General features: G+C 34.5%; 2 protein-coding genes across 2 annotated transcripts; both read left to right on the forward strand.

Moving 5' to 3' along the window:
• Positions 1–491: 491 nt before the first annotated feature.
• LOC139487972 (collagen alpha-1(XIV) chain-like) lies at positions 492–5,055 on the forward strand. The gene is made up of 4 exons (XM_071273260.1): positions 492–584; positions 1,075–1,434; positions 3,813–4,112; positions 4,791–5,055. The coding sequence occupies exons 2-4, from the start codon at positions 1,080–1,082 to the stop codon at positions 4,985–4,987; spliced, it is 852 nt and encodes a 283-aa protein (XP_071129361.1). The 5' UTR covers positions 492–584; positions 1,075–1,079; the 3' UTR covers positions 4,988–5,055.
• Positions 5,056–9,656: 4,601 nt separating this feature from the next.
• On the forward strand, positions 9,657–14,788 carry LOC139487980 (G patch domain and ankyrin repeat-containing protein 1-like). The gene is made up of 2 exons (XM_071273272.1): positions 9,657–9,769; positions 13,328–14,788. The coding sequence occupies exon 2, from the start codon at positions 13,358–13,360 to the stop codon at positions 14,396–14,398; it is 1,041 nt and encodes a 346-aa protein (XP_071129373.1). The 5' UTR covers positions 9,657–9,769; positions 13,328–13,357; the 3' UTR covers positions 14,399–14,788.
• The last annotated feature ends 8,630 nt before the right edge of the window (positions 14,789–23,418 follow it).

A 23,418-nucleotide genomic window follows, 5' to 3' on the forward strand; every position in this document is an offset into this window, starting at 1 on the left:
AGTTGTCTTATTGTCAATCATACAACATCTTCTTCTATATTGCAAATCATAATGGCGTCCTTTAAACAATCAAGAACAAGGATACGTAGTTTATCTGCAGTCACTTCTTGAAATCGCTGCATAAAATTTGAAAGGTATTTATAATGATAGAAAAGATCTGTTTTTTCCAAAACACGTTAAGCAATTGTCAATCAACAATCTCAATGGTTCAAACTTGTACTTTGAAAAATATACGTATACGTACTACACAGCTGGTTCATCCGTACTTACGTCTTAACGCATCGTGACTTAAATGACAATAAATAAAAGCTGCTATTGCAAACATAATTTATTTTTAATGAAGCTATCAATATATTCATTGACCTTTGTATTTGTCTTGAAATCCATAAGCATCTTTAAGAACAATTTGTGGTTTTCTTGAATAATTATTGGTGCTCGATAAAAAAAATTACAGCCATATTCAGACTTAGATGAAATCTGTTAATGATAAGATCAGCATTCAAGATAACATAATTAAATATTTACTTAGTATATAAATAAGAATTTTCGTAATTTAAGAACACTTAGTGCGATAAACTGTTTTGGTAAGTAAGGCTTTATCTAATGCTCATTCTCAGTAAAAATGGCATTACACGAACCTATGATATTTTTATGATTCAATTTATATCACAAATAAACTAGTCTGAATTAAATTCCAATTTTTTTTCTTCTCAAATCTGTTTGATATTTTTCAAACTTGTTCATTATACATTAGTAGGGTTTGATATGTAATAACGTAGGTCTTATTATAAAAAGAGCCTTTTGCATTTTTGTAGTTTGTAGAATATACGCTGGATTATTTTCTTATGATTTTAAACACCTTTTTTCTTTTACTTTTTCATGGAAATTATGAAAATATTTTAAAAGAAGACTTCTCCCGTTTTAAATTATCCTTGGAGTTTGTTATTTTTGTTGATACTTTTTTAATTCCCATTAACGAATGAATAATTCACAAACATGCGCTGTAAATACAAATATACGTGTAAATAACTGTTTGTCGCTCAGAAAATACAAAGCTTTAAATCTCATGTTTAGGTAAGATGAATATGAAAGCCTGGTGGATACCTATGTTGTTTGCCATCACAATAGAATTGAACAACAAACTTTGTCATGCCAAAGGTGATTTGAGTGAAAACAGTAACGAAAGCAAAGGTGATCTAAGTAAAAAGAGTGGAGAAAGCAAAGAGGATACGAAAGAAAACAGTGACGGGAGCAAAGGTGGTCGGAGTGGAAAAAGTGTCGAAAGCAAAGGTGGTCTAAGTAAAAACAGTGGCGAAAGCAAAGGTAATCGGAGTGGGGAAAGTGGCGAAAGCAAAGGTGATCGGAGTAAAATCAGTGGCGAAAGCAAAGGTGGTCCAAGTAAAAACAGTGGAGAAAGCAAAGAAGGGAGTGGAGGTAAGACCAATTTAGCACTTGGAAACTCAACATATACCCTCACGACACTCACCAAAGAGGAAATCCTGGATAATCATAGGTCTGTTCTTTGTTCCTTTGGTATTTCAACCAAAGATGAAGAACTGGATCTTCCATCACTGTATTGGATACCTAAACTACATAAGTGTCCTTACAAACAACGGTATATTGCTGGGTCTTCCAAGTGCTCCACGAAACCTCTTTCTAAATTATTAACATCTATTTTATCAGCAATCAAAGACGGGCTTCAAACTTATTGTGAAACTGCCTATTCTAGAGGTGGCGACCGCGTGAATCAGATGTGGATACTTAAAAATTCCAAAGATCTTTTAGAGTACATACAATCTAACTCTCTTTCATCTTGTAACAGTATTTAAACATTTGACTTTTCTACTCTTTACACAAGTATTCCACATTCCAAACTAAAAGACAAATTGAAAGAGTTGGTATTACTTTGCTTCATAAAAAAGAATGGCCAACGTAGATACAAGTATCTTGTCTTAGGGAGGGATAAATCATACTTTGTAAAGAATCACTCTGATTCAAACAAAAAATTCTCTGAAACCGATATTATCAAGATGCTTGATTTCTTGATTGACAACATATTTGTAACGTTCGGAGGACGTGTTTTTCAACAGACTGTCGGCATCCCAATGGGAACAAACTGTGTCCCTCTACTTGCCGACTTGTTTCATTATTATTATGAGGCTGACTTCATGCAGGAACTTCTTAGGAAGAAAGATAAGAAGTTAGCAATATCTCTACTTTCCGCTATATAGATGACGTTCTTTCACTAAACAATTCAAAATTTGGTGACTATGTGGAACGCATCTATCCCATCGTATTGGAGATAAAGGATACTACAGATACAGTTAAGTCGGCTTCATATCTTGACTTACATCTAGAAATTGACAATGAGGGTCGGTTGAAAACAAAACTTTACGACAAAAGAGATGATTTCAGCTTTCCAATTGTGAACTTTCCATTTCTAAGTATAGCAACATTTCAGCAGCACCTGCATACGGGGTATATATCTCCCAATTGATACGATATCCCCGTGCTTGCATTTCCTATCATGATTTTCTTGATAGAGGGTTACTGCTCACAAAGAAGCTATTAAACCAAGAGTTCCAAATGGTGAAGTTGAAATCATCCCTTCGTAAATTTTACGGACGCCATCACGAGTTGGTTGACCGTTATGGAATAACCGTTTCACAAATGATATCGGATATGTTTCTTACGCCGTAACTACAATCCCCTTCCCTTTCATGAATGTGACCTACCGAATTAGACTATTTACCGGATTTGTAATCACATAAGCAACACGACGGGTGCCACATGTGGAGCAGGATCTGCTTACCCTTCCGGAGCACCTGAGATCACCCCTAGTTTTTGGTGGGGTTCGTGTTGTTTATAAATTCTTTAGTTTTCTATGTTGTGTCATGTGTACTATTGTTTTTCTGTTTTTCTGTTTGTCTTTTTCATTTTTAGCCATGGCGTTGTCAGTTTGTTTTAGATTTATGAGTTTGACTGTCCCTTTGGTATCTTTCGTCCCTCTTTTAGTAAGAAGGAGTGATGAAATCGAAATATATATCTTTCTAAAATTTAATACTGCTTTTTTCTTGAGGCAAATTAATATTGTAGCGTGCATAGAATTCAGTTTTTAATATTTCATTTAGAACAAACTTCATACATGCATAAATTTGATAGTAAATATGTTTATTAAGATTAAAAAAAAAGCATATTGATATTCATTTGGTAAAAATAGATTAACTGACATACATTGGAAAATCGGGGATTCATGATAATGAAGGCGTAGCACCAATAATTCGGGCCCGACCAGAAAACACATACGCAGAAGGTAGAACATATTTAACACAAAATAATTCCTACCAGACTTTCAAATATGAAGTATTTAGGTAATGTTGGTATCATATGAAAGCTGAAGGACTGATGACCATTGAAGAACACTTCTTGATTTAAAATTTTGAATAATAAAAAAAATAAAAAAAATATGAAATTAAAAAAAGGAGGGTCCGTTTTGTCTGTTTGTTAGATCTAAGTATCTATTTTTTTGTACATCTGAAATTCGGGGAATCAGTTCTGTCGTGTGTGCCATGAAAGGTGTGTTAATTTTTTTTAGTACAAGACACCATAAAACGTTGCTTTGACATGCAATGTCACATCGTTGGAACTTTTAAATTGAACATAGAAAGCAATGAGGCCATGACTTAAAATAAAATCTTGGTCGTAGAAACAAAATAAAAAAGTAGCAGAAGCTGTTACCCAGTATTCATTAATATATAGAAAAGCAACTAAATCAATCATAAGCTTTATTTATATTTATTTTCTATGAACAGCATGCAAGTATGATCTTATTTTTGTTCTCGATATGTCATCTTCAATTGGACCTACTGGATTTGAAAAAACCAAGGACTATGTTATTGAAGCAGTCAACAAAAATAAAGTGGGTCATGGGCAAACTCAGATTGGAGTAATAACATTTTCGGATGATGCTAAAATGGACATACCACTGAAACAGTACAAGAAAAAAGAGAAACTGATAGAAGCCATTAGAAGCATCCGATGGAAGGGTGGTGTAACTAATATTTTCAAAGGTCTAAATGTTGTAAGACTTGAAGGTTTCACCAAGAAAAATGGTAAGCTTTTTGTACTTTAAAAGGATTGTATTGTAAAAACAATTACAAGTACGTTTCGTTATAATTTTCTATGTACTTTTTAGTGAATTGTTGCTTTGTCTTTTCGTTTATTTCGTTTTATCATGGTGTTATCCGTCTTAAGTTCTTAACTTCATAAATTTTGGGGTTTTTTTTCAGCCTAAGATTGCATTGAATCATTTATCTTACCATTTTCGCTTCAGTGCAGATTGTCATTTTATATAAAAATTGAATTATGATGGAATAAAAATTATTATCATTTGATTTATTTGCAGTTTTTCCATGTCAGATTTTTTTTTTCAAACGGAATGGTCTTTAAACTAGTACAAAAAAAACTTGTTTTGTGAATCCCGCTCCTGGAAGTTTTATAATTTGTAAAACATTATATTGAAGCTATTGTGAACAATCCATTTTAGTATATGAGGAAGATGCAAACTAAAAATCATAAATTTTAAGACAAATTGAATATGCATTTTTGGTGCATTTTTAACGCTGTTTTAATTATCAAATGGAGATTAAAAGTTGGAATGATAAAGGATGATATGTTAATGATAAAATAATTAAAATATAAACATGATATACATTTTAGAATAAAATATTAATATATCTGATTGATATTCTCACGACTCTTTTTTTTTCTTCCACTTTAAACCAAACAAGGATATCGCAAAAAAATGGAAAAAATTGTTATCTTAGTCACAGACGGGAAATCCACAAATGAACAGGAAACACACTCTGAGGTGGAATTATTGGAATCTGAGGGTATCAAACTGTTTACCAAGGGCATAAGTGATGACATCGACGAAGAAGCACTAAGGGCCATTGGTGATGAAGTACCAGAAATAGACTGCTTCTAATACAACATCTAGTTATTTTATCGGTACATGTTATACATGTGTTTATAATTAAAATATTTTTGAATGGAGTTAAACAAACAAACAGAATCGTTTCGCTATTGTCAGCTAAATGAATTGAGACACAAAAGCAAATAAACTCAAATGAGAAGTTCATCTCTCCGAAAATATCTTGATAATAACTAGGTTCATCCAGTGTAAAACTCATTCTGATCGTAGTTTCAAGTTGTCATTGTAATTATTTTGTTCATATCAGAACAAACAAATAGCACAAGCCATATTATCCAATTGGAAATTGCTCCCAATACAATGTAGTTGCGCTGCACTTTTTATTTAATCAAATTACTCAATTTCTCGGAGTGCTAAAGGAACAATATAAGATACGTTCAGATCAGATAACGAATCATATTCCTTTTTAAATCTAAGAATAGAACTTCAGTCATGATTCCGGACTCGATTCTGTTATGAATAATTGTTTGTCATGGTGGTTTGTTAAGCAGTCTTCTATGAGTTGGGTAAGTGCAGTGACACACGAATGCTACTACATCTGGAATAGATCACCATTGTGGTATTTGGTAAAACCTTCCAGAACTTTATGTCCTGAAAGCATTGTATTTTATTTGGCCTTTTGGTGGTTTTATTTATGCAAGCGTCACTGGCGAGTCTTTGTGGGCACGCGTCTGGCGTATAAAATTTAGGCATTGTATCTATAATGATTTTATGCATATGTCTGAATCCTGACTGTCAAAACCAGTTTACTATTTAAACAATCATAAAATTGCACTGATATGTGTCTTTCCATTAATTTTGATATGCGATTTAGAACTACAATAGGATTTATATCAGGATTCGATTTACTTCTTTCTTTCAAAATTGGACATACTATCTATAATTATAGCAATTAAAAAAGGCAAGGATATCATCCAGATCTTAAACTAGGTTATTTTTTTTGTCAAAGAAGGAGCAATTACATTATACCACATGCTTACAATTTGGCATCTATATGTATACTATACTGGTAGTCGTTGCGTTGGTTTTTATCAAGTTTTTTCAAAGATAACTTATATAGTCAATGATATTCATTACTAAAACAAAAATAGTATCATTGCTGTCGCATAAACTTGTCGGGTATTGTATACACGGCATACATGTATATGCTGAGATTAGGTATGATTGACAATAGAACAACTTTGCACCAGAGTTCAAATAAAATTGAGTGGTATAGATCAATTATATGCCACCACACGGCCTTCAACAATCAGAAGATCGTAAACCAATCTATACTGTATAGCCGGCCGTAAAACAGGGAATTTTATTCCTTGAGTGTTACTGGTGAATCTTTTGTAGACAAAATGGGCATCTGACGTACAAAAGATTAAGCCTGGTATTTATGTCCGTCCTGAACATACATGAAATATTTGACACTGAACGTTAATGAAACAACAATCAATCTATCAATATGATGACTTTGTTTAAGTGAAAAAATTGTCGACAATTTTACATTAAACTTGAAAGATGTTTTTAGTAACAGACCTGGAAGTTCAAATTTCGTTTTTGCATGTTTCTTTCCACGCTGAATGTCTTCACGTGTGGCGTTTGATTAAGAACCTCATCAAAACGAACAACCCCAGTCATTGGATTTTTTTTTTTATACTGTGTGATCTTGTTGATATTAACTGACTATCAAGAAAATTTTTGTAAAATATATACAGATGATCCACCATAAATAGCGTCCCGAATCGAAAACGTTGAAAACGTATGAAAATCGTCCAGTGGACAAACTTGCTAGACATTTCAATTCTTTGAAAACGAAGTCGTTTTGACAACGCAAATTAATATCAAAAAGTATTTAGCTGTTTAGTAGAGTTAAAGTACAATTACGAAAAAGCACTATTCAACATGCAAAAAATCTAAATTTTCAATAAATAACGTCACAAATGATAGTTTATTAGTAAAAAGCGGCAAAATCTGAGATTGGACATCTTGCAAGACATTTGTATATGTGGTGGTGTTTAACGACCTTGACTGGCTATACAGCCCTCGCACGGTCGGCTCGGTGCCCGAAGGCGTTTGGTGAGCTTTATCATATTTTGATGCCATGGGTCAGGAACAAGTAGTGGAGGTCGCAATATGGAGGCCGCCATCTTGGTTTTGGTGAGTTGTTTTTGGTTTTTGACTATTTTGGATTTTACTTCTTCACAACGGCTGCTTTCAGGGCCAGTTTGGTCAGCTTGGCAGCCCGCTAACCTCGATGAGTGAGTACTGGTAGATGAATGGTGGACGTAGTTCTAAAGATGACAGGAAGCGTTATCAGAACCAAAGCCGTGAGGCAGTGAAATGAAGGTCGTATCACCCAACAGCCTAGGATACAGCCCTCGGACGTTAATCGGCATAACACTCCCCATGATACAATGGATTTGAAGTGCATGTTAACGCGGGTACGCCAACTACTACGTCTATCTGTACGGCATGGATTGGTTTCTGTCATCTTAAGTAGTATGTCGTTGTTCATCTAACTGTAAACCCTCATCGAAGATAGCGGGTAAAGGAGAGCTGGCCCAGCACGTCCGTTCAGCTGTAATGACTGAGACGTGGGATTTGCTTGAAGCCGTTGCATTTTTATATGTGGTGTGAGTGCTTCAAAAACTTGATTTTGACATGGTCTATCTATGAACTTTTGTGAGCATAATTTGCACAAACGGAAATGTCATATAATCTTATATTTTAAAACCTATAAATTTTGATAAAAAAAGTAAAATCACAAAAATACTGAACTCAGAGGAAAATCAATTCGGAAAGTCCATAATCACATGGCAAAATCAAATAACAAAACGCATCAAAGTGAACGGACAAGAACTGTCATATTCCTGACTTGGTACAGAAAACTTAACATTTTCCTAAATCTGACCATAATGAACACTATTTGTTTTTGCCAAAAGATAGCATTGGTCGCATCTTCACTAGCCAAGGGTTACGATCCACCCGCGCTCTCTTCACCCTTGGCGGATTGAGATAACATTTCGGAGACACAGGGTAAGGATTTTTATTGGTTGCAGTCGAAACTCGCTGCATCCAATCAAAAAGCGCCTTGAACATGATCGCGTGAAAATGTAGAAAGTGTTTGTAAACAATTGCCACGTGTTTATTGTGCAACAAGTCTTTACATCCGTAAACATACGACTATATTTAGTGACAACTTGAATGTTTTTAATCAACTAATAGAAGTTCCTGTGTATGTTTCATGCACAATGAATGTTGACGTAAATTTTCGTTTCCGGCTTTAGAACCAAGTGTGTAGAATTTATACAACTACCGTGTTTTTACCTCCAAATTGAAGAGTTCAAGTGCTACCATTGGTCAAGAATAATGTATTCGGATTGGGCGTGACTTAAATATTCCGACAGATGGCGCAACATTGTTTTCACAAATGTTGGCTCAATCCGCCAAAGGTGAAGAGAGCGAGAGTGGATCGTAACCCTTGGCTAGTGAAGAGAGCGAGAGTGGATCGTAACCCTTGGCTAGCGAAGATGCATTGGTCGTTACAGGAACGCATATTCAGTAATATTGTAATACTTTAAAAATTAAGCATATCATGCATTCGAATTTTCGCGGATATAGCACTGTTTTGAAGAACAAAAACACCCCTGCTAAAGTTATTATGCGTGTACTATGATATCAACGGTTACGTTTGACACACACATTTTTGACGTTTTGTCAACATATTGTCCTTATTTTAGACTATTGTAAATTATGATAAAACAGTTTGTAGTTTTTTCGGAATAGTATTTACCTGTCAAGTCTATGGATATAAATTTTATATAACTTAACTATTATGATTTTATAGAAAAGCTGTTTATAAGGCCGTGGACTGGTTGATCAGAGGCGGATTTAGAGGGGAGCCCAGGGGGCCCGCCCCCCCCCTTTTTGGGAAAAAAATTGGTTGCTTATATAGGGAATCACTGAAGCGTGACTCGAGCGGGCCCCCTCTTAGGTCAGTCAATGGGCCCCCACTTATGAAAATTTCTGGATCCGCCACTGTTGATTACACGGTACAACTTCCGAAGCAAGGTTGTCGGCTCTCCGAACTTTCCCGAAGTCCTGCGTTTATGAGCTTCGGTCCTTGCTGGCTTGGAAGTTGTACACGGTATTGACGCAATAACGTGCGTAACGTCACAACATGTAAATGAAAAAATAAAATATAGTAAACTTGAAAGATGTAAAAATAAAAAAGCCTTTTATTTTTACATCTTTCTTTATTGTTATATATCAGTATGTATGGTCGGATTATGTTTCTGTGTGTAAGAGAGAGTTGTTCCCCGTTTGCCAGTATTTTGTATTTATGTTTGTGACGTCATCTTTGTCTGATTAAAATGTAGAAATGGAAGCTGATGTGTTTTTATGTGTCCGTATGTAATCGCCTCCATCCATGCTACCAGAGCTATTCCCCTAGTCTGTAATATTATATATACAGGCATCTTAACAAGCTTATTTATATAACAGGCATCTTAACAAAATGTGTACAAACTTGTAAAATACGTCGGATGGTGTTTTTTTTAAGTTACGAAATACTACTTACAGGAACTTTCTATACTGTAGTTAAGGATAGAAAGAAAGTCCCTGTCATGCATAAGATCTACAAAAGTCTGAGAAAAGTAAGGTTCGGATTTTCGAGCTCACTTCACGTCCGTTGTTGATCCCGAAATTACATTAGACACTTCCGGTGTAAATAAAAGTCGTTTTGATAACGTTTGGAAAACCAATTTAAAGATTAACAGCAGCATACATGTAAGATTTCCATTTGTTATGATATATATCAGTCATAGGGGTTAATGAAATGTTTTGTATACATGAATGAGACAATATCTCAACGTAAACTATGGTTCTGCCTTAGTTAACATAACAGCATAACACAAAACAGGTGAGTTGGTCAGCTGGAGTCGATTTCACAAAAAAAACTTACGGCTAAGATTGGTCGTAAGTATACTGAATTGGCCATGACTTACTACCAATATTAGTCGAAATTTTTTTTTGCGAAATTGACTCCTGGTCTGGCTTCACTCAGTCACGAATCCGGGTCCGTTCGCCCTGATTCATGTTCGCCCAAGTACCTGTTCGCCCTGATACCTGTTCGCCCAGGGTCCATTTGCCCTGATTATTATTTTTTTCTAATTGTTGTCTAGTCGCATTATTTTAAGTGTTTGAACAAATTATGTTAAAGTTTGTTGAAAAATTGACAGAATATTTATATTGCCGCAATCAATTTATCATTTTCCCTTTGATTTGCAGAGTAGAATACTGGAATACAATGTATTTATCTTTATTGATATTTGTTAACAAAATAATTGTAATCAGTGAGTCAATCACGAAAGTATGCAGTATAAATAAATGAACTTGTAAATCCGTTTCATAATTTACAGTTCGTACATCATTAGTTTTATTAATTTCAAGCTGAATATTTTATCAAAATAAAACGTTTGTTTTTATTATAAATCCATCAAAAGACAAGTTTCACAATAATCAGTTATCCGAATTATTTTGTGATTGAACAATTAATGATCAAAAACAAGCCATAAACTTTTAAATATTTCAATGTTTCCATAAATTTCAAGAATATACATGATTTATATACCATAGAAATATCTGAATTAGTTTATTCAACGTCAATGCCCTGAATATTAATATTTTTATAGTAGGGCGAACGGACTCTGGGCGAACGAACTCAGAGCGAACGGACCTAGGGCGAACATGTTATTAGGGCGAACGGTCCCGATACCCTCAGTCACCTCAGGTGGTCCTAGTATAATTGTGCTAAATAAAATTGAGAATGGAAATGGGGAATGTGCACAAGAAACTAAAAGTTAAATAATACAAGACTAACAAAGGCCAGAGGCTCCTGACTCAATCTAATTAAAAACCGATCTCTCATCGCTCCTGTTTCTGATATGTCGCGTGGGAGATCTAACGAAACCGGCTTTGAGGTCACATGTGAGTGAACTAAAAGTTATGAATTTATAAAGATATGCAAATGAGTTGACGACCTATTAATAAGCCAATCAAAAAAGTTTATGAATTATTTTGACTGACGATTTCGTCGTAAATAAAATGAGTTACATCCCTTTGCCTTACGTTAAACTTCCAAGATCGTGGAAGACTCAATTTCATTGGTTGAAAAAGACACACCTACGAGGTCACTCACATGTGACCTCAAAGCGGGTTTCTTTAGATCTCCCACGCGACATATCAGTAACAGGAGCGATGAGAGATCGGTTTTTAATTAGATTGCTCCTGACTTGGGACAGGCGCAAAAATGCAGCGGGGTTAAACATGTTTGTGAGATCTCAACCCTCCCCCATATGTACCTCTAGCCAATGCAGAAAAGTAAACGCATAACAATACATTGTACGCACATTAAAATTCAATTCAAGAGAAGTCCGAGTCTGATGTGAGAAAGATGTAACCAAAGAAAATAAACAAAATGACAATAATACATAAATAACATCAGACTACTAGAGTTAACTGACATGCCAGCTCCAGACTTCAATTAAACTGATTGAAAATTATGTCTTCATCATATGAATATCAGACACAATCCTCCCCGTGAGGGGTTTAGTATCATACCATCAATACATATATGAGAAGAACATAACCCATGTCATGCCAACAACAGGTTTATTATGATAAATGTGTTTAGTTCCGATGCAAAGACCCTATTTATAAGTGAATCAATATTAACGCCAAAATATGCAATCTTTAATGACCTGACAACAGTATCGTAACTACATGTATATCCCTTCTTAATAAGTCTATTTAAGGTTTTGTTAGCTTCTGAGGTGAATACTGACATTTTTGTGCTTTATAATGAATATCATGAATATTTCCATAAAATATTGGATGTGAAATACCTGAACGTATAAGAAGTCTGCATGTTGAGCTATATTTACGAATGATGTCCTTATATCGATGATAAAATTTAGTAAATGTTTTGACTACATTGTGTATATGTAGTTTGTGATATCGAAAACCCTGGTGTAATAATTTTTCAGAAATACATAAATTTCTCTCGTTAAAATCTAAAACATTGTCATGATTGTTACATACATGAACACGAGCGAATCGTACAAGTTGAGATATATAAACACCGTAAGATGGTGACAAGGGAACGTCACCATCTAAAAATGGATAATTAATGATAGGAAATGAGAAATCATCTCTTTTATCATAAATTTTAGTATTAAGCTTTCTGTTAATGATATACATGTATATATCAAGATAGAGGAAAGGAAAGGTATACATCAATGAACTGCAAACCAGTAAAGACTTACAATGTAGGTCAAACTGTGGCCTACAACACAGAGCCTAGGCCCAAGGTGAACAGCAATTTATAAAGAGCCCCAAAAATGACATGGGTAAAACCTTCAAGGTTTATGACCCCTTCTGTAGCCATTTTTGTACAGAATTTTCAAACTTCAATTGTATCAAAACTACAGATATAATGAATAATAGAGATACATGTAGGCCATTTTGTACATATACCGAGAGGAAACTTGATGCAAACCACTATTATTTATTGTTTCATTGCATTTAATAGAAAAAGAGTACTATGTGACAAATAAACTAAGATTTTTATAGAAAATCCACAGACTTTATTACAGAGATGTTTGTTATATATTTGAAACATAGATTACTCACTTGCTTTTCTATGATGTGCTAGTTTTTATTTTTTACAAAAAATTCTAAGCAACCTGTAAATTCCAAAATACCTTGTGCTGATTCACTAAAGTCAAGCACACCCTATGTCTTATTCCACAACACATTCCAGGGTAACAACATATCCCTTTTAATTCATTTTCTTGTTTTTATATGTTTGCAAACTTTCACACAAGCGTATAAGGTCTTATTATCATTTGTAGAAAATGATTTTGAAATAAAAGGCAACATACACTGATACAAAAGCTATTTAATAAAACAAATACTTGTTAACATGCTTTGCATTTGACAATAAGCCTCTAAATTAAAAAAAAATCAAGGGATATACATGTATGGAGTCAAAATCAAGTTTAAAACCATCTACTTGTGACTGTCAGCCTTTTATTATTAAAGGTCATTAAAAATTGCTTCCAGACTTTGAAGAATTTATGGTGGGTGATACATGATACATGTATTGTCATCAGAAATATTTCAGACTTTGAAGAATTTATGGTGGTTGATACATACATGTATTGTCATCAGAAATCATTATTACATGATCATCACATTGAATCTTGACAAAAAAAAGAGTCATTGAAGATGATTGTTTGATAACTGATAACACAATTATGTTTTTTTTTTTAAATACTTTTACAGGTATGCAGTTAAGGTGGTTAATACTGAAAGATGGAATGGATGAAAGGAGAGTATTCCAAGTTAATAAGTTTTGTCTCAGCATCAAGTGATGACAAAAGTAGGAAAAGGAAAACTGAAAACAGGAAAGTAAATAGAAATTTAGAGGGAACAGAAGTAAAGAATTTTTATGAAGAAATTATAAATGAAGAAAGTTCGGCTTCCGTAAAAAGTGATGAAATAGATACAATAAGAGAAAAACTATGTCCAGAAAAAAGAAGGAAGGCTAAGAGTTGTTCTAAAACACAAGAAAACAGATCAAACATTACACAAATAGATATTAACAGGTATTTAAGATATGCCCAGGAAGGAAATTTAAGACAGTTAAAGGTACAGATTTTAAAAGGTGTACCTCTTGATAGTCATGATCGATATGGCTGGTCTGCTTTAATGTGTGCGGCACACTCTGGCCAGTTAGATATTGTGAAATATTTATTATCAGCCGGTCTCAAAACAGATGTAGTTGATAGACATAACAAAAGTGCTTCTGACATTGCACGCTCAGCTGGGTTTACAAATATATCAAAGTTCATTAAAACCTGGAAACCTGGATCAAACCAGGTCAATTTTCCAACAGAAAAACGCAAAGACAGCTGTGAATCATTTTATTGTGACATTTGTAAACAAAAATTCACAGAAAGTTCTGTGAAAAATCATGAAAGCTCTATGGTTCATATATTTAACTCTAAAAAGAAAGCAAAGGACGATCCATTTCTTATTCCATCTTCCAATAGAGGCTACAGGATTATGTTAAAAAGTGGTTGGGATGGCAAGGAAGGATTAGGATCAGAAGGACAAGGAAAAAAATATCCAGTTAAAACTGTATTGAAAAAAGATAGAAAGTGTCTTGGTTCTGAAAAAGGAGAAAAACCTAAAATAACTCATTTTAATGCTAATGACAAGATGGCCATTACAAAGAACCCAGAGAGGAAATTGTCAAAACGAGGCCTAAGTAGAAAAGACCAAAAACAAAAATTGAAAAAACAAAAACAGTGGGAAAGAAATTTAAGGACATCTATGTCACTTGATTTTTGACAGTAACAAAGGCAACAGCTTAATAATTTATATACATTGTAGCTACATTTGTGACCATTTGTATAAGATTGGAACACATATTTTATGATGTCCTCCTTTATGCTAGAAAACAATGTTAAAACTGATGAAGTGTTACTTTTATAATTTTATTTCAAGTTTTGCCATTTCACTGCATACTCACACATGGTTCACTTGTTTAGCTGTCCTGGACCATATTGTGACTATGTGAGCAATTAAAATCACTTTGCATCAGTCAGATATTTAATCTTTTTAATCTGCTTGTATATTGAAAAATGTATTATTGTATAACGGAATTATTTTTAATGGTTTTCTTTAAATGGGCCTCATTTGATTCGTATTGGATAAAAATATAAACATCATATTAAGCAATATTTGGTTCTGTTTAGCCAATTTAGAGATATTTTGTTGCTCAAAAGCACAATGCATTATATATTTTAAAGAACTGGCCTGGTGATGGAAAAATCCTGTTATAACTACACATAAATTACACAAGGTTTTTAACCACTACAGGAAGATTGGAATTGATTTTGGGGTATTGGTACCAACAGTTTAGGAATTAGGGCCCAAAAAAGAGCACAAATAAGCATTTTTCTTGTTTTTTGCACAATAACTTTAGTACAAAATAAAATTTAGAATGGAAATGGGTAATGTGTCAAAGAGACATAAACCCGACCATAGAGCAGACAACAGCAGAAGGTCACCTACAAGTCTTCAATGCAGCTAGAAATTACCGCACCTGGAGGCGTCCTTTAGCTTGCCCCTAAACAAATATATATGCTAGTTCAGTGATAATGAACGCCATACTAAACTCCAAATTGTACACAAGAAACTAAAATTAAAAATAATACAAAACTAACAAAGGCCAGAGGCTTCTGACTTGGGACAGGCACAAAATTGCGACGGGGTTAAACATGTTTATGAGATCTCAACACCCTCCCTCTAAACCTCTAGCCAATATAGAAAAGTTAACGCATAACAATTACACATTAAATTCAGTTCAAGAGAAGTCCAAGTCCGATGTCAGAAGATGTAGCGAAAGAAAATAAATAAAATGACAATAATACATAGATAACAACAGACTACTAGCAGTTAACTAACATGCCAGCTCCAGACCTCAATTAAACTGAATGAAAGATTATGTCTTCATCATATGAATATCAGACACAATCCCTCCTGTTAGGGGTTAGTATCATGCTATCATAAATTTTATTTCGTTGTAACACTTCCGGGACCAAATGAGATTGTGCTGCGCATATGTGAACTTCAGTGTGCTAATAGCTCTTGGGCAGTGCGGACGTGGTTCGAATTGACCTACATTCAGATTAAATTAAATCAACGTAGTTGATTTTCATTCTATCATTAATAAAAATTTGATATAAAATTTAAATAAAAGTTAGTAATCACCGGATGTAATTCGGGAAAAAAAATTACGACTTTTACCTGTTTTCGGCACATTGCCGTAAACCAGTTATTATAAAGAAAACACATGGCGGAGAAAATGATAGAGAAAGGGTCCGCCTTAAAAAGAAAGTCTTCGCATGAAGACGTTAGTATTACTGACGAAGATGAACTTCTGTCTGAAAAGTTTAGTTCCGTTTCCAGCGCGGCTGGAAAAAGGAAACATGACTCTACAAAGTCGTAAGCTTCCGCGAGGGGCGGAGCTAACACTTCAAATAATTCAAGTGTAAAGGGTAAGAAACCAGCGAAGGTTAATACTAATACTGAAACTCAGAACCCTGACCCTGGAATTGACCCTTCTACCTCTGCAAATATAGACAATCATGATGCAATCATGACAATGTTGGTATCAATTCAAGAAGGTCAGAAAAGGCAGTCTGACGATACAAGACATTGAAGAATATGATGAGGGTAATAATTATGATGAAGGTGAAGAAAACCCCCATGAGGATGGGGAAATGTAGACAATGAAAGTGAACCACCTGCTAAGAAGCAGAACAAAGATGATAATAGGTTTTCATCTATGTCTAAGAGATGTAGGGTTCAAGAAATTTGTGATGACAAAATTGATGAGGTCTTAGCAAATAATGTCAATGAGTTGTTCAGGAATGGTATGAATGAGGAACAATACTCTGATTTAACTAAAGATGAAAACAATGCCAGACCTGAAAATTGTGAAGGTTTGTCTGTAGTAAGAATAAACCAGCTCATGTGGAATGTAATTTCACCAGGAGCACAATCTGCTGATAAAAAATTACAATTTCTTGAAAGAACTATTGTAAAAGCAGCAACAATTCTAACAAAAACTGTTAACAAAATGGCTCTTGACGAAAACAACAATGGTAACTCCGGTAGCGGAGAAAACATTGACAAATGTAATGATGTATTGGCTTTGTTGGGCCCATGCAAACCGCCAATTAAATATGACTAGAAGGGATTTTTTAAGCCCGAAATGATGGCAGAATATGTGCCTCTCTGCTCACACTCTGTTCCTTACACAAACAACCTTTTTGGAGATGACGTCTCCAAAGTTGCAAAGGACATTAAAGATTGTTCCAAAGTGGGAAACAAGTTGATGATAATGGCAGAGATAGAGGCGGGGGCTTCTTCAGAGGCGGTAGAGGAGGCCACAGAGGTACCTTTAGTAGAGGTGGCTACCGTGGAGGAAGGGCGGAAGAGGTCGAGGTTCCGGCCCTATTCCAAAAAACCTCCCAGAGAGGAGGAAATCTACAGAAGTATTAGATACAGCAAATGAAGTAAGTCATTGTTTTAAAGCTGGTGTATTGAAAAAGATTTCAATTTCAAAAATTTCAAATGAATGGGAAAAAATTACCTCTGACAAATTCATTTTAGACATAGTAAGCCATTGTCATATAGAGTTCATAGATAATGTTGAACCTAAGCAAGACAATTTTAATGTAAAATCTGTCTTTAACTCAAAAGAAAGTGATATTGTTTCAAATGAAATTCAAAAGTTACTGGCAATTGATGTTATTAAAGAAGTTCAGTCAATGAAAGACCAGTTTTTATCGCCTATATTTTTAAGGCCAAAAAAGAATGGAGAATATAGAATGATTTTGAATCTTAAGAAGTTAAATGAATACATTGGGTATCATCATTTTAAAATGGACACTTTTGAAAGTGCCATTAAACTTGTAACTTACAAATCATATATGGCTTCTATTGATTTAAGACATGCTTACTATAGTGTTCCAATTGCAGAGGAACATCAAAAGTTTTTACGGTTTTATTGGAACGGAAAACTTTTTCAATACACATGCTTACCTAATGGGATTTCCTCCGCACCTAGAATATTTACTAAATTATTAAAACCTGTTTACTCTAGTCTTAGAGTTTTTAGTCCGGCGGCTTTGTAAAAAATTGTGCACATCCTGTTACAAGCATGAAATTTGGCATAGACCTTCCTCAACTATTACTCTTTTATTTCAGATAGGGAGGCATTTGAAAAAAAATGTCTCACTTCCGGTAAAATCCAAAATGGCGGACGTTATACTTAAACAGCCCAATATCGAAGACTAGCGTGTAAAAATGTCCTATTATCATGCTACTATCATAATATTTGGTACAGACCTTTGTGTTTTACTACTTTTGGATAAATTGAATAGATAAGATGTCTTCAGAAACCCCACTTCCGGTTAAAATCCAATATGGCGGACATTGTACTTAAATAAGCTTATTTTTTAGGGAGGGTAATTGAAATGTGTTTTAACGTATTGCTACTATAATTCTATTGTGTATGAACCTTTCTTTGGTGCTTCTGATGGAGACAATGTATAAGACATATGTCTTAAAAACCCTTACTTTCGGAAATATCCAAAATGGCGGACAGAGAAATATCAATTTTTTATTCAAATTTTCAACTTTCTTCAAAATGTAAAGAAAATGATTTTATTTTGTGCTGGTCATTAAACTTTTGGCTTTAAGTTATCCCCAAAACCACTTATTCTAGCATGTTGTAAATGCTAAGATATAAAGTTGACACTTCCGGTAAAAATATGACGTAAATTTTAAAGATGAGTCCTCAATCTATTTCTTCGATGTAGAGTTTTGGATAGATTGATTTAAAAAAAATAAAATCACTATAGTACTAAAAAATATTTAAAACTACTTCTATTTGGCCAAGAATACATGCTTATTCACAATCACCACCACATGCACACAAGGCAGTGCAAGGGAGACCCGATTTTACACATTAAAAATAACCGCGGCATCCTTTCTTACATCCATAATGTACAAGCTTCTGAAAAAATGATGAGGTCTCAGAAAGAGTTTTTTTTTTAAAGGGACCCTCTTTGTCCCTTCGCAATCCATTAGTGACAAGACTAGGTAGCATAAGAGTCAATCCAAAGCTCGTCTCACTAAACACCTGCATTAGTATATTACACGTTTTACATGCGTGAAAAGACTAGAACAAGTCGTGGGAATAGCCTCACTTAAAATGAGATTTCCCTTTTGTGCAAAAATTGACTTTCTTGGTTCGTTAATCATGTTAGATCTGATAAGTTTGTACAGTACAACCCCGGTGATTTAGGCTGATCAATCATCATTCTTTATGTTAAAGTTACATCTTCAAATACCATTAATGTCTCCCACGCAGTCTTTTTTTCCCTTTTCAAGCAAAGAGAGAACAGTATCACAACCCGTCATAAGGTATTGGTCAGAAATAAAAGTGTGTGATCACTCATTGCCTAGTGCATTTGAAAGGCCATTGATAGATATTAATCCAAAGATTTTTGCCTCCCAAATTACAATCAATAGTTCGTCTGCCCCTTTGTTACGGAATAGCGAAATACTGGTAGTTTTAAATCTGCTAAAAGAAGCAAGGGCAACATTTAGGGGAAAGGGAATACACAGACGAACCCAGGATTAAAAACATCCTCAAAGATGGGAAAGTTTTCTGAGAGATGACGACAGTAAGAAAGAACTTTTAAGTTTTCATTCACAGGAGCTTGCTCAATACAATTTTGAGTACAAGGTAGTTGAAGCAACAAATGCTCAGGATGTTTAGTGTTATCCACCACTTGATGATGTTATAAGTTTAGCACCATGTTTACACGAAGAGACTGACACTAGAATCAAGATAGATGTGTCTGATGCAGTGAAACATAGACTTAACTGAGTCATGACTCAAACAGTCGATACTGATGTCATTGCTGTTTCGCTATTCCGTGACATAGGGCAGACAAACTTTGGTTTGCATTTAGAAGGGGGAAAGTATAAGATATATATCAATCAATGACCTTTCAAATGCACTAGGCATTAAAAGATAACACGTTCGCTGGAAAAGGAACTGCGTTGGTGACATTAATGGAGTTTGAAGATGTGACTATAGCATTTAGAATGATGATTGACCAGCCAACATCACCATATGGATTTGATGTTTAATGTCATTGAAAACGATACGTGGTTTTGTTGGAAGATAAAAAAAAAAGAAACAGATTAGGTTAACAAGGCAAGAAAATATGTGTTTTTGCAGAATTTATTAAGATGTGAGAAACAATACCACAGTCTTTGTAAATGTTGGAAATCAGCTCTCCGATTGTGAATTGCGGCCTACTGAGTATGCTGATTGGGTATTATGTCCTTACCTAAATAAAATACCTTAAACTGAAATACGAGTGGATGAAGTCTTGGATTCGTATGGTAGTTATAGCAACAAATGGTCAGGATATTCTATCTTATCCACCACGTAATGTATTTCAAGTTCAGCACCAAGTTCACATTTAGAGGCAGACACTAAAATCATGGTGCATGTGTCTGATGCAGTGAAACACGCACTTAAACGAGTCATGATTCGAACCGTCGTAAATGATGATGTTGTCAATACTGTTTCGCTATTCCGTGACATAGGGGTAGACGTTGTGTTTGGGAGGGCAAAAGACTTTGGATTAATATCTATCAATGGCCTTTCAAATGCACTAGGCAATGAGTGATCTGGGTGATCTGAAACATTTATTGTTATCCATGTCTTTACCTGTTGTGATATGGTTCTCTCTTTGCTTGAAAGGGGAGAAAAGACTATGTGGGAGACATTGATTGCATTTGAAGATGTGACTTTAACAAAAAGAATGATGAGTAATCAGACTAAATCACCGGGGTTTTACTGTAAGATCGCACAAACTTAGCAGATGGGTATAACATGGTTAACGAAGCAAGAAAATAACTATTTGCGCAACAGGGACGGCTTTTCGAGGCTATTCCCTCAACTTGGTCTAGTCTTTTCCAGCATGTAAATAATGCAATATACTTAGGCAGGTGTTTAGGGAGACGAGCTTGGGATTGGCTCTTATGCTACCCACTCCAGGCGGGGACAAAGAGGATAACTTTTGAAAGGCCTCATCATTTTGTCAAAAGCTTATACATTGTGGATGTAAGAAAGGATTCCGCGGTCATTTTTAATGTGGAAAATCGGGTATCCCGTGCACTGTGATGTGTGCATGTCATGGTGACTGTGAATAAACATGTATTCTAGGCCAAATAGTAATAATTTTAAATAATTTTTAGTTCTATATTGATTTTATTTTGTTTTAATCAATCTATCCAAAACTCTAAATCGAAGAAATAGATTGAGGACTCATCTTTGAAATTTACGTCATATTTTTAACCGGAAGTGTCAACTTTATATCTAAATATTTACAACATGCTAGAATAAGTGGTTTTGAGAATAACTTTAAGCCAAAAGTTTAATGACCAGCACAAAATAAAATCATTTCTTTACATATTGAAAAAAATGAAAATTTGAATAAAAAATTGATATTTCTCTGTCCGCCATTTTGGATATACCCGGAAGAAAGGGTTTTTAAGACATATGTCTTATGCATTGTATCCATCAGAAACACCAAAGAAAGGTTCATACACAATGTAATGATAGTAGCAATACGTTAAAACACATTTCAGTTACCCTCCCTAAAAAATAAGCTTATTTAAGTACAATGTCAGCCATATTGGATTTTAACCGAAAGTGGGGTTTCTGAAGACATCTAATCTATTTAATTTATCCAAAAGTAGTAAAAAACAAAGGTCTGTACCAAATATTATGATAGTAGCATGATAATAACACATTTTTACACGTTAGCCTTCGATATTGGGCTGATTTAAGTATGACGTCCGCCATTTTGGATTTTACCGGAAGTGAGACATTTTTTTCAAATGCCTTCCTATCTGAAATAAAAGAGTAATAGTTGAGGAAGGTCTATGCCAAATTTCATGCTTGTAACAGGATGTGCACAATTCGTCTGAAATATGCTTGTAGCCGCCGGACTATTTAGGTCATGTGAATGTTGGTTACATAGATGATAGTCTTTTATTATGAGAGACTATAGAAGAATGCAATAAAAATGTAAATGACACAATTGAATTAATGTCAAAATTAGGATTTGTCATACATGAAGACAAATCGGTTTTTCAACCATCAAAACAAATAATATTCTTGGGTAACATTATTGATTCAGAAAATATGATTAAAACTCTTACTGAAGACAAAAAACAAAACCTAGTAAAAGAATGTAAATGGTTACTGCAGAGAAACTTAGCTAAGATTAGAGATGTAGCAAAAGTCATTGGACTTATAGTATCCTCTTTTTCTGCAGTCGAATTCGGTAAATTGTTTTATCGTAACCCTGAAAAGGAAAAAAATTATAGCCTTAAAAAACTCAAAAGGAGATTTTGAACCTATTGCAACTAAAATTTTCAATTACAAACACGTTTGCAGGATCTCGATATTGACGACTTCAAGGCTAAATCTCCTGATTGCACTTATGCTAGTTCCCAATTCACATATAATCCTGCTGGCCACGTTATTACCGGTGACCTCAACATTGTTAATAACACTTCTCTACGAAATGTGTTATCGAAAGGTCCGAAATATCGTGAGCCTAAATCCATCAATTGGAAATACAACTTTAAAATGTTGATGGATTCAGTTGAGGATTATGCCAGGCAGTTTTTGTATGTAAAACTCAATACATTAACTGCTTGTTAAACGAATTAGGTATTGACAATTCACTTGGAAACTCAACATATACCCTCACGACACTTACCCAAGAGGAAATCCTGGATAATCATAGGTTTGTTCTGTGTTCCTTTGGTATTTCAACCAAAGATGAAGAACTGGATCTGCCATCACCGTATTGGATACCTAAACTACATAAGTGTCCTTACAAACAACGGTATATTGCTGGGTCTTCCAAGTGCTCCACGAAACCTCTTTCTAAATTATTAACATCTATTTTATCAGCAATCAAAGACGGGCTTCAGAGTTATTGTGAAACTGCCTATTCTAGAGGGGGCGTGAATCAGATGTGGATACTTAAAAATTCCAAAGATATTTTAGAGTACATACAATCTAACTCTCTTTCATCTTGTAACAGTATTAAAACATTTGACTTTTCTACTCTGTACACTAGTATTCCACATTCCAAACTAAAAGAGAAATTGAAAGAATTGGTATTGCTTTGCTTCGTAAAAAAGAATGGCCAACGTAGATACAAGTATCTTGTCTTAGGGAGGGATAAATCCTACTTTGTAAAGGATCACTCTGATTCGAACAAAAAATTCTCTCAAACTGATATTATCAAGATGCTTATTTCTTGATTGACAACATATTTGTTACGTTTTTCAACAGACTGTCGGCATTCCAATGGGAACAAACTGTGCCCCTCTACTTGCCGACTTGTTTCTTTATTATTATGAGGCTGACTTCATGCAGGAACTTCTTAGGAAGAAAGATAAGAAGTTAGCAATATCCTTTAACTCTACTTTTCGCTATATAGATGATGTTCTTTCACTAAATAATTCAAAATTTGGTGACTATCCAATCGAGCTAGAGATGAAGGATACTACAGATACAGTTAAGTCGGCCTCATATCTTGACTTACATCTAGAAATTGACAATGAGGGTCGGTTGAAAACAAAACTTTGCGACAAAAGAGATGATTTCAGCTTTCAAATTGTGAACTTTCCATTTCTAAGTAGCAACATTCCAGCAGCACCTGCATACGGGTTATATATCTGCCAATTGA

Source organism: Mytilus edulis, chromosome 9, assembly GCF_963676685.1.
Source record: "Mytilus edulis chromosome 9, xbMytEdul2.2, whole genome shotgun sequence".
In the NCBI taxonomy this organism is placed as follows: Eukaryota; Metazoa; Mollusca; class Bivalvia; order Mytilida; family Mytilidae; genus Mytilus; species Mytilus edulis.